The sequence below is a fragment of the Leucoraja erinacea genome, chromosome 24, assembly GCF_028641065.1.
Source record: "Leucoraja erinacea ecotype New England chromosome 24, Leri_hhj_1, whole genome shotgun sequence".
Taxonomy (NCBI): Eukaryota; Metazoa; Chordata; class Chondrichthyes; order Rajiformes; family Rajidae; genus Leucoraja; species Leucoraja erinaceus.
The window spans coordinates 13,858,870-13,874,029 of NC_073400.1; the positions used below are offsets into that span (position 1 = coordinate 13,858,870).

At 41.5% G+C, this 15,160-nt stretch overlaps 1 protein-coding gene across 1 annotated transcript; it reads right to left on the reverse strand.

Moving 5' to 3' along the window:
* Positions 1-1,126: 1,126 nt before the first annotated feature.
* LOC129708662 (G-protein coupled receptor 37-like 1) lies at positions 1,127-14,200 on the reverse strand. Its single transcript, XM_055654561.1, has 2 exons — positions 12,502-14,200; positions 1,127-7,003 (listed from the first exon to the last, which is right to left on the reverse strand). Exons 1-2 carry the CDS (start codon positions 13,285-13,287, stop codon positions 6,197-6,199), a joined length of 1,593 nt encoding a protein of 530 aa, XP_055510536.1. The 5' UTR covers positions 13,288-14,200; the 3' UTR covers positions 1,127-6,196.
* Between the last annotated feature and the right edge of the window lie 960 nt (positions 14,201-15,160).

Sequence of the window (15,160 nt, forward strand, 5' to 3'; positions counted from 1 at the left end):
GAATTGGTGGCAATAGTGCTAACCTTATCAATCCGAGAACTCCACATCTTTTCCTGCATTAATCTTGTTCCTTTTGATTATTACTGCCTCAGACTAGCAATAGAGTCTTGTTCTTAGCTTTCAGAGAAAAATAATTGATAGGATGGCATTGTACTGTACAAAATTAAAACAACTGGTGTGAATTAGCTAACCCGCTCGGCTGGTGTTATTCAAAGATAAAGCAGCTTGGTTCTTTGGCAGAACATTTGTTTTACATCGATCTCGCTCCAATTGTTTCATTGACTGTTTCATTATTCTTGTTGGTGGGAGAAAGCTGCCACATTCAATGGAACACCAGAGACTTAATATCTTCCACAACTACAAAGAATCTTTCAATCTATTGTGCTATAATTACTCAACTTCAGTCAGCTGACTGGAACTTACCTCTGGGTGTTTTAACAAATTGTGGAGAAAAAGTATTGAATGGTTTTGATGTTCTCCTTTGCACCTGCTTTTCTTTCAAGGATACCAACACATCAAGTACAAAAATGACTGAGATGTTAAATACAACAGTGAATGTGGGGAAAAATCAAAATCATAATCATAAAAACTTGTTTATATGGTGCACAACATGTTAGATTATTCCTAAGCAACTTGAAAAAAAAATCAAAGATTGACACTATTATCCTTCAGATTAGGTGATAAACCTCTGATTTTAGTTTAGTTTAGAGATATAACATATAAACTAGCCCTTCATCCCATTGAGTCCACACCAACCACCAATCAAGCTGTCATCAGGCACTGAACCATCCCATCAACAACTAGAGAGTGGTCTTGACCTACAACTAGCTCATTGGAGACTCTCAGACTATTTTTAATTGGACTTTACTGGACTTTATCTTGCACTATACGCCTTTATCCTGTATATGTACACTGTGGACGGCTCAAATGTAATCACGTGTAGTCTTTCTGCTGAGTGGATAGCACGCACCAAAAAGCTTTTCGCCGTACTTCAGTGACAATAAACTAAACAGTTCTCATTTGTTCCGTACTTTTGCATCCACTTTCTACACATTTGGGGCACTACAGGATCCCGCTACATCAAGACAGCATTTGACTAAGTGTTGCATCGGGCAACTCAGAAGTCAATAGGAACCAGAAGGAAACTCTGTTTCCTGTTTTGGAGCCAAATATTACACAAGGAAAGGTGATTGTGATTGTTGAAAGTTGATAATCACAGCCTGGGGCCATGGGTGTAGAAGTTAATCAGCACAGTGTTCTGGCCTTGTATGTAAGAAGGAATTGCAGATACTGGCTTGCACCGAAGTTGGACACAAAATGGTGGAGTAACTTAGTGGGTCCAGCAGCATCTCTGTAGAAAAGAAATAGGTGATATTTCGGCTTGAGATCCTTCTTCAGACTGAGAGCCGGGAAACTAGAGATATGACAAGGTTCATAATAAATCAGAGCCGGTGCCAATGACTAAAGAAAGGTGGAACCCATTATGGTCTATTGTTGGCTGTGGAAGAGGTGATAACAAAGGGATACAAACAATGAATCTAACAGGATGACTAGGGTGGGGGAGGGTCACAGAGAGAGAGAGAGGGAATGCAAGCGTCGCTTGAAATTGGAGAAATCAATATTTATACGGCTTTTTTAAGTTGCCCAAGTGAATTTATGAGGTGCTGTTCCACCAATTTGCGTGTGACATCACTCTGACAGTGGACACTGCCCAGGACAGAAAGGTCAGTATGGGAATGGGAAGGAGAGTTAAAATGTTTGGCAACCGGGAGATCGTGTAGGCCAAAGTGGACTGAGTGCAGGTGTTCAGTGAAATGATCGCCCAGTTTGCGCTTGGTCTCGCTGATATATAGGAGACCACACCGAGAACAATGGGTACAGTCGATGAGGTTGAAGGAGGTGCAAATGAACCTCTGCCTCACCTGAAAGGACTGTCGGGGTCTCTGGATGGAGTTGAGCCTTAAATGTTTTCAGCCCATCCATCAATGGCCTTTGTCCCATCATGAGGTTGTGAAAGACACCCCCGGGATACAAAGATTTAAGATGGCTAGGCAAGGAGAGGGATGACAGTTCATGGGATGACCAGATGGAGGCGATGTCTACAATGGGCCTTTATGACCAGCTGCAGTTGGGAGTGTGAAATGGCGCCAAAACCTGGTGACTCTTGGATAAAGACTCAGTGAGCTGTTTCTATGTATTAATAAGAATTTCATTGTACCTTCGTACACATGGTAATAAAGGAACCATTGAATTATTGACCCAATGAGAACATTTGCTAAAGGTTGCACAATGCTCAGTGTCATGTATTTAAGTGATGGGAGCAGAATTAGACCATTTGGCCCATCAAGTCTAGTCCACCATTCAATCTGGCTGATCTATCTCTCCCTCCTAACCCCATTCTCATGCCTTCTCTCCATAACCCCATCACTCATTTTTCCTCAAAAGCGCAGCAGAACATATCTGCCTGAATCTGGCGAAGTGCATGGCCGTATAGAAAAATTGAAACTTTATAATAGAGACAGTTCAGAATTTTTTGTTTGTGCTCCAAATTGTAGATGTTTTTATCATGTTATATTTGTCCAATTATTAGAATTTGTTAGCATCCTGGCTATTATCAGTTGCATGTAATAACATCGGTGGTGCTGCTTGCCAAATGCAAACCTTCACAGTCTTGCTTCCTTGGCATGTATGACGAGCAGTTTAGTTTAGTTTAGAGATACAGCATGAAACAGGCCCTTTGGCCCACCAAGTCTGTGCCGACCAGCAATCACCCATGCACTAGTCCTATCCTACACACTAGGGACTATTTACAGAAACCAATTAACCTACAAACCTATGCATCTTTGCAATGTGGGATGAAACTGCAGTACCCGGTGAAAATCCACGCAGTGACAGGGCGAATGTAGACTCTATATAGACGACAACCATAGTCAGGATTAAACCTGGATCTTGGCCGCTGTAAGGCAGCAAGTTTACCGCGGCGCCACTGTGCTGCCCAAAATTTCCTATTAGCATTCCTTTCATAAATCATTACAAGCAACAACTGATAGACAGATCCAAATAGCAAAACAGTAGGGAGGGCAGCAAGACATTTGCCAGAAGGAGACCTTTCCTGGTAAATGAACCGTCAGTGCACGTTTGATTGAAGCTTCAACTGTGCAGAACATGGCAGTCCCATGTTGTAAGTTAGGTACCCATGACTGCTCCTGACTCAGTCAGATTCTTTCAAGAGTTGTTGCGATGTGACCATCGAAATGCTGACTTATTGGTACAGTATTGTAGGAGCAATATTATGGTTAATTAAACATTGCTCAAGGAAAGCATAGTTAGAAAACCTATCCTTGATTTAGCTTGATAATGACGTCTACGTGGATGTATATGTGAAACTTTCAAACCAAATACTTGAAATCTCTACTAAAGCTTTAAGGTGAAACGTGTAAACTTTAAAGGAGATATGCAGGGCAAGGTTTTTTAAACACGGAGGGTGGTGGGTGCCTGTAAGGTGCTGCCAGGGGAAATGGTGGAGGCATACACAATAGTTGATTTAAGAGGATTTTATATAGGCATAGAATATGCAGGGAATAGAAGGATATGGATCATGTGTTGGCAGAGGAGATTAGTTTATCTTGGCATCATGTTCAGCACAGACATTGTGGGCTGTACTTTTCTAGAGCATTATTATATAATAATGCGTTATATTAAAATTAGATATTGTGCATCTCATTTTCTTATTTTAATAACTTCTCGGCTGATTGAGTAGGTTACTCCCACCAGAAATTTATCCCAATCTCATATTTGCAGTTGGATGTGCCAGAAACATAGAAAAATAGGTGCAGGAGTAGGCCATTCGGCCCTTCGAGCCAGCACCGTCATTCAATATGATCATGGCTGATTATATAAAATCAGTATCTCGTTCCTGCTTTTCCCCCATATCCCTTGATTCCTTTAGCCCTAAGAGCTAAATCTAACTAAATCTAACTAACTAAGGATCTATCTAAGGAAGGAACAGCAAATGCTGGTTTACACCAAAAATAGACACAAAATGCTGGAATAATGGCACGGGACAGGCAGCATCTCTGGAGAGAAGGAATGGGTGACATTTCGGTTCGAGACCCTACTACACCCGAATCATCGCCCATTCCTTTTCTCCAGTGATGCTGCCTGTCCCACTGTGTTTCTCCAGTATTGTATGTCTGTCTTCTATTTGTAGTTGGATGTTGGCTTCAGACAGCACCCAGAGCTGAATCTTATCCATATATGTGTACAGACCTAAGTTGAACCAGTTCTGTTCTAATATGTAAACACGCACTATACAGGGGCTACAACATTCTTCTGTTTTTCATCCAAGATTACCGAACAATTAAAGTTCCTCAGCCAACACGAGGACCAGGACTGGCCAAATTAATGTAGACTAGAAACATTCTTGTCTGTGTTCTCAGCTTTTAATTAATGACAATTACTGCATCCTCAAAGCAGCCAAATTCTTAGACCCATTCAGAATAGCTTTGCTGCAAGTAATATTTACTTGCATAAATGTTGAATAGAAATGTGCTCTTCTAATCAGCAATAGTCAATGCATTTTCACTTGCTTAAATCTAACGTTAAATTTTGAAGCTGTTTAACAAAGACTTGTCCCACCCTGGTCATTCCTTTTTCTTTCTGCTCCCATCTGACATATGTTATTGGGGCTAGTAAGCCGGCACCGCCAGACTCAGGAACAGCTTCTTCCCCTCAGTTCAGAATTTATCAGGCATCTGAACAGTCCTTCCATAAGCCGGGGTACTGTCCAATTCACCTCCACCCCACTGCGGATATTGGACTTTGTCTACAGAACATGTTGCACTACAACGTTGAGAACTCTATTCTGCATTCTGTATCTTCCCTTTTGTTCTATCTATTGTACTTGAGTTTGATTTGATCCTATTTATGTAGAGTATTATCTGATCTGATTGGATAGGATGTAAAACAAATCTTTTCACTGTACCTCGGTACGCATGCCAATAACAAACCTCAAACTAAACAAAATGTGCAAATTTGTCTTTGTAGAAGTTAAATTTCTTGCACGATTATTGCAAAACAATATCGTCTAGGATAGACATAAAAGTGCTGGAGTAACTCAGCAGGTCAGGCAGCATCTCTGGAGAAAAAGGATTGGTGACATCTCGCATCTGGACCCTTCTTCAGACTGAAAGTATAGGGAAGGGAACTGGAGGGAAGAAAAGGGATTGTCATTTTATAATAAAGATTGTCATCTAGGGTTACCATATACTGATAATTTTATGTTTGTAAATACTGTTTCCCAGCATAAAACTGACAGCTTGCAGTTAAATTATGCTCTTTAATATCAATCAAGGTATATTTTTGATGCACATACCAATAGCAAGTTAAAGGGTGTGGATATAAAGAAAATTAAATATCTGAAAATTTGCAAAATAAAACAAAAGCAAAGTTCCATGTATTGAAAACCAAGTAGATCTGGTCATATTTTTATTTAACGCATTACTAGGCTAACACAGCAGTGCTAACAAAATATATCCCTATCCTACAATGATACGGAAGCCACTACCTTTTCAACATATACTGTGAATGCAAAAAATATCTAAGTTTATAAAATTTAGATAAGTTCCTATGAGCAATATTGTCTGTATACTGTGGGACAAAACAAAAAATATATAAAAACAGACCTAAAACCTAACATAATAATAAAAGTTACTTCATACAGAATGGACATGTTACTTTTGACCATAATGGAAAATGTTCTTGTGTAAATTCTGACCCCAATATAAAAATAATAAGTAATGATTAAATGTGTCTTACCATAGATACTCTTAAATTTAAATTTAAAGATTGTTAGAATGTTAGACATACTTTATTGTAAACTATTGGAACACTTGGGTACATTACTTATTTTTTGCCATAACATGTCATTTTAATACTTCCCAACATCATGTTTTAGTAAAAGATTTAATAATCTGAAGCTGAAACACAACAAAATGGTTATTAATGTACAGTCTTGGTTTGCTGTCATAGCAAGAACTTACCAGAGCTAACTAAATTTCTGATAATGCACTAGTTCAAGAGGCAGTTAAAAATACCTACTGCTGTGCACAGATAAGTAAAATAATTAACTGTCTACTGATGATGGATATTACTGTTCAGCCTTAAAGAATCGTTCCAATTTTGAAGGATCGTTGCATTAACATTGGGTACCAAGAGTCATCATTGTTGTTGTTTCCTTCGGATTATCGCAGAAAATGGATGCCATTTCCATCTTCAACTTGCTATCGTGAACGTCACATGCCGTGGATTCTGGGGCACATTCATCACAGCAGCAGCAGCAGCAATCCATGAAGGCACGGCCCAGAGGCTTACAGAGGCAGAGAACCAACACCGGGGTTACAGACGACTTAAAGAACAGAAAGAACTGATTGATGATGTTGAGTAAATCAATGGTCTCCTTGGAGATTTCAGGAGATGTATAAGCTACCACAATGTTGGCGATGTTTTCTGGAATGATACAGCAGCCGTAGAGGATGGTTAGGCCAATCAGGGTAAAGTTCCTTTGACTTTCATAATGGCCCAGCTTAGATGTAGTTTTGAGGTCAGATTTCTTTTCAGTGCTTTTCACCCTTCTTGTCACTAACTGGCAGGTTACAGAGAAAATGATCGGCAAGCAAAAGTAGCATCCGAAATACCACCACATCCTGGAATTCTCGTAGGTTAGTGCGAGTCCATAGATATGCTCGGGGAGATTCGAAGATGTCTGAATCATGCAATAGTCGGTGATAACTCCAGAGATAATGGAAGTCTTTTGGTTCAGTTGCCAGAGGAGGACCTCAGGGAGGCCTAATAACATGGATCCTATCCAGATGACTGCCATCTTAGCCACAATAGATAGACAACTTTCTATCAGCCTGAGCTGTGATTGTATAGTTGTTGCAGACCGAAACCTGTCAATGCTTAGTGCACACAGACTAAAGGTGGTGACCCCAAGAGAAGAGACCTGGAAGTTAAAATATGAATTTTAATTCATATAATGCCCACATGATAAAATCCACACACAAAGCTTATTAATCTTGGTTTTGCGGGCAAATGCAGCAATCATTCTGCACCAGCAATGCCTCAAACATCCATACTAAGCAATAATATACGATAATTAAAATTCTTGAAAAGAAAAGTGCAATAACGTTATGTTTTTTATTTAATTAATGCTAAATTAGAATGTGCCAGTTGAATTAGTAAAATCACCATCCATACATAACAATGTATAACATATATAATGTATATCCATATATAACAATGTATAGCACGTATAACAATATATAACATATATAACAATGCATTTAGCAGCATTATAGTTTTCATTCAATGAATGCTAAATGGGATTGTGCTAATTGAATGAGTAAAATGGCCATTCATATATAGCAATGCATTTAGCAACATTACTAAATCATAGTTAAATGAATAATTTTTTATTAAAAAAACCTTCTTAATAATATAAAATGTAGTAATTACTGGTATGATTGCATTTAAATGACGTTGAGTTATAATTATAAATTTAATGTGTTGGAATTGTTATAATATAGCAATATGACAACTTTAATTAAAGAATAATGTGAAATGATAGTACATAACCTCATTCCTTTTTTGAATATTATTTTTTCATGCAGATTACTCAAAATATTTTGCAAATCATGTCTTCAATTAAATTGGTGAAAATTGCAGAGCCATTTCAAATCAATTCATCTTCAGAGAATTATAACACTGAAATGTTCAGTTAGTTATGAAAATAATATCAAAATCAATATTTCATTTTAAATACACAATTCCAAAAGCAGTGTTCATACTTAGCTTTAGCATTCAAACCATTAAAGTTATGAACCATAACAATTATTTCCAAAACAATCTCTTTAAATGAGCAGCAATCTCGCAACATTGCCTCATCCAATCCATGAAAAAAAAATGTTTTTTACTCCCTCCCACGTCTATTTGGCATTATGTTATGCACAATGAACTGCTGTTATGGTTTCTAAGAACACTTACATCTTTCTTATAGGCCATATTTGCATAATCAAAGCCGAATGCCAAAACTTTCAAACAAAATGAACTTCTGAAAGATACTACCTCCTTTGATATTACACGGCTTTGCTTCTCCAAACTTCCTGCAGCTGATCTTTCAGGGAAGTGCTTCTATTTAGCTTAATTTAAAACACAGGAGGGGCACCTAACCATTACCATGACCTGCCAAGTCTCCACTGCTAGACAGTCAGCATTTGTGCAAAGGCTATGGCCTAGAAATTCATTCGTGCAAGGCTAAAGAAGACTGCGTAGTGTAGTTGGAAAACATGTCAGTGCAGAGGAAAGCAATTTTGTACACATTTCCGGGGGGCTTTCAGTACCATCTATTTTGGGCTGAGTTTTTCATTATTTATTAACTTTGTTTCTCTACTCTCAATCTTGTCAAGATAATGCCAATGGTACGGCAATGCCAAATATTTTCCTATGAGGTCTGTCAATTTTCAGCTTTTCCTAAAGTTGCAGTTCAGAAACAAATGCTATTAAAAAGGAATAACCGCAATGAACTGCATTCCTTTGTTATTGGTTGCACATCACCTGCTCACTGACAGCTTACTCTGTTGGAAAATGCCACAGAGGGTGGTAAATGTTTGTCATTCTTTGCCATGGAGAGTTGTGGATCATTATCAGTAATTGATTAATTGATTGAAATATACAGCATTGTAACAGACCCTTCGACCCACCGAGCCTGTTCTGGCCATCGATCATCCGTTCACACTAGTTCTATGTGATCCCACTTTCTCATCCACTCCCTCCACACTAAGGGTGATTTACCGACGCCAAGTAACCCACGAACCCGTCTTCGGGATGTGGGAGGACACCATAGCACATGGAGGAAACCTACGAGGTCACAGTGGGAACGTGCAAACTCCACATAGACAGCACCTAGGGTCAGGATCAAAACCGGATCCCTGGCAGCAGTTCTACCAGCTGCATCACTGTGCTGCCCCCTTTTTATGAAATTGTTTGCATCTCCTTCCACCAATAATTAAAGAAGAGGTAGATGCATTTTTTAAAGCTAGTGAATTGGGGGCTACTGAGAATTGGCATGAAGCATCAGCCATGATCATGTTGAATGTCGAGGTTTGCTCGAGCGCCAAATGGACTTTTTCTGCTCTTATTCGCCCATACATCAGTTTGTTGATGTCCACTCCATGAAGGAGGTTGGTGAAGTTCTCTACTCCTCAAGACCAAACATCATTAACTGCACCATCAGCCCAAGAAGAAGATGGACCACCATCCATTGTCATGTGCAGCCCCAAGATGAGCAGTAATTTGTTGATCTTATCTATGTCTTTATAGAGGCCTTTCTGGGAATGCCCTAGAGATCTTGGAGGGTCCCTAACACAATCTGTAACAGAGGGCAACACTTCTGCAAGTAATGCAATACACTAGCCTTCAGAGTCCCTACAGACTGTTTGAACAAGTTCTAGATGCAGGAAGATTGTTCCCGATGTTGGGGAAGTCCAGGACAAGGGGTCACAGCTTAAGGATAAGAGGGAAATCCTTTAAAACCGAGATGAGAAAAACTTTTTTCACACAGAGAGTGATGAATCTTTGGAACTCTCTGCCACAGAGGGTAGTTGAGACCAGTTAATTGGCTATATTTAAGAGGGAGTTAGATGTGGAGCTTGTTGCTAAGGGGATCAGAGGGTATGGAGACAAGGCAGGTACGGGATACTGAGTTGGATGATCAGCCATGATCATATTGAATGGCGGTGCAGGCTCGAAGGGCCGAATGGCCTACTCCTGCACCTAATTTCTATGGTTCTATGTTTCTAAATGGATTTCAAAGTTTGGCAGTACCATTTAGAACAGTATTGATGAACTCCATTTAGAACAGTGTTGCTAGTATAATGCGTTCATATTCAAGGGACCAACTGCTAGAAATACTCCCAAAAATTACACAATTGTGGTTAACCATGTTGCTCGTAAGGCAGAATCGTGGCATAGCAACAGTGCTGCATCTTATGCCTCTTGTAACCCCCCTCAATCGCAAACTCTGGTGCTACCTGAGTACACTGCTACTTTAGGCTTTAGACATTAGAGATCAGAGTGTGGAAATGCCCTTCGGCTACTCAGTCCCCGCCGACTAGGATTGCTCCGTACACTAGCACTATCCTATACAATAGGGACAATGTACAATTATTACCGAAGCCAAGTAACCTACAAACCTGTATGTCTTTGCCGTGTGGGAGGAAACCAATGCACCTGGCGAAAACCCACGTGGTCTCAGGGAGACCACACCGATAGTTAGGATCAAACCTGGGTCTCTGGTGCTGTAAGGCCACCGTGCACCGCTGTGAATGTTTACTTTACATTTAGGAAGTCTAGGTTGTGAAGGATTATTCTGTTGTGGAAGTTATCTATGGGGACATAGTTCCTCTGAGGTATAGCTAAACGCATGGCTCGTTGTGAATCCTGGGTAGATATGATGTTGGGTGGTACTGAACTCTCTATGCCCTCTAGTGATGTGGTCACCATTGATGCCTGTGTGACAGCCACTCGTTGCATACTCATGTAATGGATGAGGGAAAGGTTCTGAAGAGACAAATAGCATGCAGCAAGATAAAATGATAAAGAGAGTTTATGGTATACTTGCCTTCATCAGTTGAGGCAATGTATAGGTCATGTTGTAGCTTTATAAAACTTTGATTAGGTTGCATTTGAAGTATTGTAGACACAAAATGCTGGAGTAACTCAGCAGAACAGGCAACATCTCTGGAGAGAAGGAATGGGTGAAGTTTCAGGTCGAGACCCTTCTTCAGACTGAAAGTCACGGGAAAGGGGAACGAGAGGTAAAGATGATGATGCAGAGAGATATAGAACAATGAATGAAGATATGCAAAAAAGTAACAATGATAATGGAAACAGGCCATTGTTAGCTGTAGCTAGGTGAGAACAAAACACTTGGGTGGAGGAGGGGTGGAAAAAGAGGAAATGCAGGTATTACTTGGTTAGAGAATTCAATAATCATACCTCTGGGGTGTAAGCTGCCCAAGCGAAATATGAGGTGCTGTTCCTCCAATTTGCGTTTAGCCTCACTCTGGCAATGGAGGAGGTCAAGGACCGAAAGGTCAGTGTGAGAATGGGAAGGGGAATTAAAGTGTTTAACAACTGGGAGATCAGGTAGGACCAGGCAGACTGAGCGAATGTATTCAGCGAAAGTATTGTAGATAATGAATTCAACGAAGTATTGTAGATAGACACAAAATGCTGGAGTATTTCAGCAGGTCAGGCAGCATCTCTGGAGAGAGGGAGTAGGTGACATTTCGGGTCAGAAAACTTCTTCAGACAGTGTTCAGTTCTGATCGCCCCATTACAGGAGGTATATGAAGTCTTTGGAGAGGGTGTAGAAGTGGTTCACCAGAATGCGCCCTGGTTCATAGGGTATTGTCTAAACTTTTGGACAAACTTGGATTGTTTTCTCTAAAGCTTCTAAAGTTGATGGGAGATCTGTTGTAAGTATATAAACTAACGAGAGACACAATAAGGGTAGAAGGTAGACAAAAGTGATGGAAAAACTCAGCGGGTGCAACAGCATCTACGGAGTGAAGGAAATAGGCAACGTTTCGGGTCAAAATCCTTCTTCTTCAATAATAAGGGTAGAATGTCAGACCTTTTCCCCCAGGGTGTAAAAGTTAAAAACCTAGAGGGCACAGCTTTAAAGTGGGAGGGGCACATTTTTAAAGGAGATAAACATAGAAACATAGAAAATAGGTGCAGGAGTAGGCCCTTCGGCCCTTTGAGCCTGCACCGCCATTCAATATGATCATGGCTGATCATCCAACTCAGTATCCTGTACCTGCCTTCTCTCTATACCCCCTGATCCCTTTAGCCACAAGGGCCACATCTAACTCCCTCTTAAACATAGCCAATGAACTGGCCTCAACTACCTTCTGTGGCAGAGAGTTCCAGAGATTCACCACTCTCTGTGTGAAAAGGGGCATGATTTTTGCACAGAGGATGGTGAGTGCTTGGATTGTGCTGCCGATGGGTGGTGGTTGAAGCAGACACCATAGTGACATTTGAGAGATATTTGGACAGGCACATGAATATGAGAATGGAGACAAGGGCGCTGTAACTATAAACTAATCTTAACTAAACTTAACACAAAGAAATGTGTACAAAATTGCTTTACTCCCGGTTCATAAGACCTTGCAAACCCGTCTTTCTTTGGGGGATGGGTTTTTGGGCCAAGAGTTGTTCTACTAATTATGTGTATTCCCATGTATAAACAATGCCCATGATACTCTACCGATACGGCCACGGGGTGCAAACCTTTGGTCTCGCTGGGCGGAATCAGTTGAAAGGCCGAATGATGGTCTCCATAAATATTGGATTACCAATGCAACAGTTCAACTCGTTAACCTCGCCAGCAGAAGATTCTTACTCTTGGAGCAAAGCTAGACTGAGTGATCTCACCTCCAAATAAGGCACGACCTTGCAGCCGATGTCTCCTAGAAGCCGCTTCTTGGTGATCTCGTTGAAGACCACCACAGGCAGGCAGAAGAAGATGACCAAGAAGTCCCAACATGCCATGCCAGCCAGGATATTGTTCCAGGCGCTTTTCATGTAGTAGTTGTGGCAAACAATGCACATCACGGCCAGGTTGCCGATGATGCCGACGGTGAAGAGTACCAAGGAGAGAAGGACCACGGCGTAAGCACTGTAGGTGGTGTCAGGGAGCGAGTAGGAGCCGTTCTCCAATTGCAGCCTCCTCGCCGTCGTCTCCATTCCCAGACTCTGTTCGTCTGCAACACCTCGCGTCCCTTCTCCTTGCAACTGCGCCCCGTCGTCTTCGAACGGAGAAAGAGGGACCCTGGAAGTTATTTGGAGGTGAGTGGGCGAGAGGTGGCGGGGCTCTGTTGAGTTGTTGCGCAGAGAAACGGCAGTCGCCTCCTCCGTGATAACTTGGCCATTGCCGCCAGCCCCGCGCCGTCCCCTAAACTCGGCGCTTAGGGGATAGACAGTCACATTTCCCAACTTTTGCCCAGATCTCGAGTTTCCTGAATCCCAGCCTGGGCTCGGTGCACCTGTCGCATGCATTTCGGCTTCAGGTAGCAGCTGAACGCCGGTCTCCTTATTCCCCAGTTGTAAATCGACCATCTCTTCCCTGGTCTCCATCCCCGGGCCAGGCTGCCCTCCAGAGACCGCAGACACGAAAGCAAAACCCCGGAGCAGAAATAAAACAGCAAGAGAGAGAAACATCTCCTCTACTTTCTCAGCAGCGTCAGCAGATTAACAAACGTCTCAACACAACCCACCCTTTCTCTAAAACCACCCACTTGATGCTCTTTGCATTTGCTTGCAAAAATTTCCGACGCTTGCTAGATAACGGTAAAAAGGAAAATGCCCCCCAGTTACCACATCGATGCTCTGCCTCCCAAACCTAACGTTGCTGCAAAGCAGTCGTCCCAAATCCTTGTTATTCTCGACCCGAGCACTGGCGCACATACAAGGGGGAGCCTGAATTGCCGCCTGCTGGTGGGAATGAAGACTTCACAAAGGGATTCTCAAAGTAGGTTTCAGGGAATCTCAAAGTAGCTTAATTGAACCGAACCACCCTTCCAACAACTAGAGAACAGTCCTGAGCTACTATCCACCTCATTGAAGACACTTGGACCATCTTTGATCGGACTTTACTGGACTTAATGTTGCACTAAACGTTATTATTCACGTTATTCCCTTTATCATGTATCTGTACACTGTGGCTGGCTGGATTGTAATCGTGTGTTGTCTTTTCGCTGACTGGTTAGTTAGTACGCAACAAAAGCTTTTCACTGTACCTTGATACACCCGAGAATAACCAAAACTCAAGCATAATCTGCTGGAGGATTTCAATCAGTCAAGCAGCATCTGGGAATAATTGGCACTTTGGGTCAGGACCAACTTCAATCCTATTCCTAATGCAAAGTTTTGATCCGAAATGGGCTGCACGGCGATAGATTAAGGCCCTGTCCCACTTTCCCGAGTTACTCACGAACTCTCCCGAGTTTTCCCCTTGTTTCGAACTCGGATAATTACGGTTCGTAGATACTCGGGCTATTTTCTTTACTCGTGGACATTATTCAACGTTGATAAAACGTCCCGACTTACCTGATGCCCCGAGTACCTACAGCTGGCATTACGAGCTGCTATAAAACATCTATGGACTCCTACGGACTCACTACGGACATTCCCCGAGTTTGAATCAAGGGGAAAACCCGGGAGAGTTTGTGAGTAACTCGGGAAAGTGGGACAGGGCCTTTACTGCCTTACAACACCAGAAACCCGGATTCGATCCTGACTGTACAGAGTTTTTACCTTCTCCCCATGACCTGCGTGGGTTTTCTCCGGGATTTTCGGTTTCCTCCCACTGACGTACTGGTTTGGAGGTTAATTGGCTTGGTATCATTGTAAATTGTCCCTAGCATGTGTAGGATAGTGCTCGTGTACGGGTGATCACTGGTCTGCGTGGACACGGTGGGCTGAAGGGTCTGTTTCTTCATCCTATCTCTAAACTAAACTAAATGTTGACTGTTCCTTTCTATTCACACATGCTGCTGAACTGCTGAGTTTGCTCAGTATGTTTTTTTGTTCCTGATTTGAGCATTTGAACCCTTGTAATTCACCCAAATATTAATTAATTTATTTCTAAATGTGCATATCATAAGACTTCAATGACAAGATAGTCTGATCTAATTACTGATTTTTTAAAAACAAATAAATTGGAACTCTATGTACATATGTGCAAAGTGGCATAGCTGGCTCACAGCACCAGAGACCTGGGTTCAATCCTGTGACTGCATGAATTTTCTGCAGGTGCTCCGGTTTCCTCCCACATCCCAAAGACGTGTGGGTCTGTAGGTTAATTGGCCTCAGTAAATTGCTTCTCGTGTGTAGGGAGTTGATGCGAAAGTGGGATAAAAAGGAACTAGTGTGAATGGACGATCAATGGTCGGCATGGACTTGGTGGGCTGCAGGGCCTGTTTCCACGCAATATTATTTAATCAATATGTACGTGACTATATGATTCACATGGAAGCACTAAACATATTATTCTTAACAAAAATCATGTAGATGTTAAATGCTACATAAAGTA

What these genes read in the sequence shown, in the direction of transcription:
- LOC129708662 (XM_055654561.1), bottom strand. Translation starts at nt 13,287, where the DNA reads ATGTTTCTCTCTCTTGCTGTTTTATTTCTGCTCCGGGGTTTTGCTTTC. An exon ending in AGGTCGTGCCTTATTTGGAG is followed by an intron (nt 7,004 to 12,501) that starts GTGAGATCACTC and finishes TTTAACTTCCAG; the next exon opens with GTCTCTTCTCTTGGGGTCAC.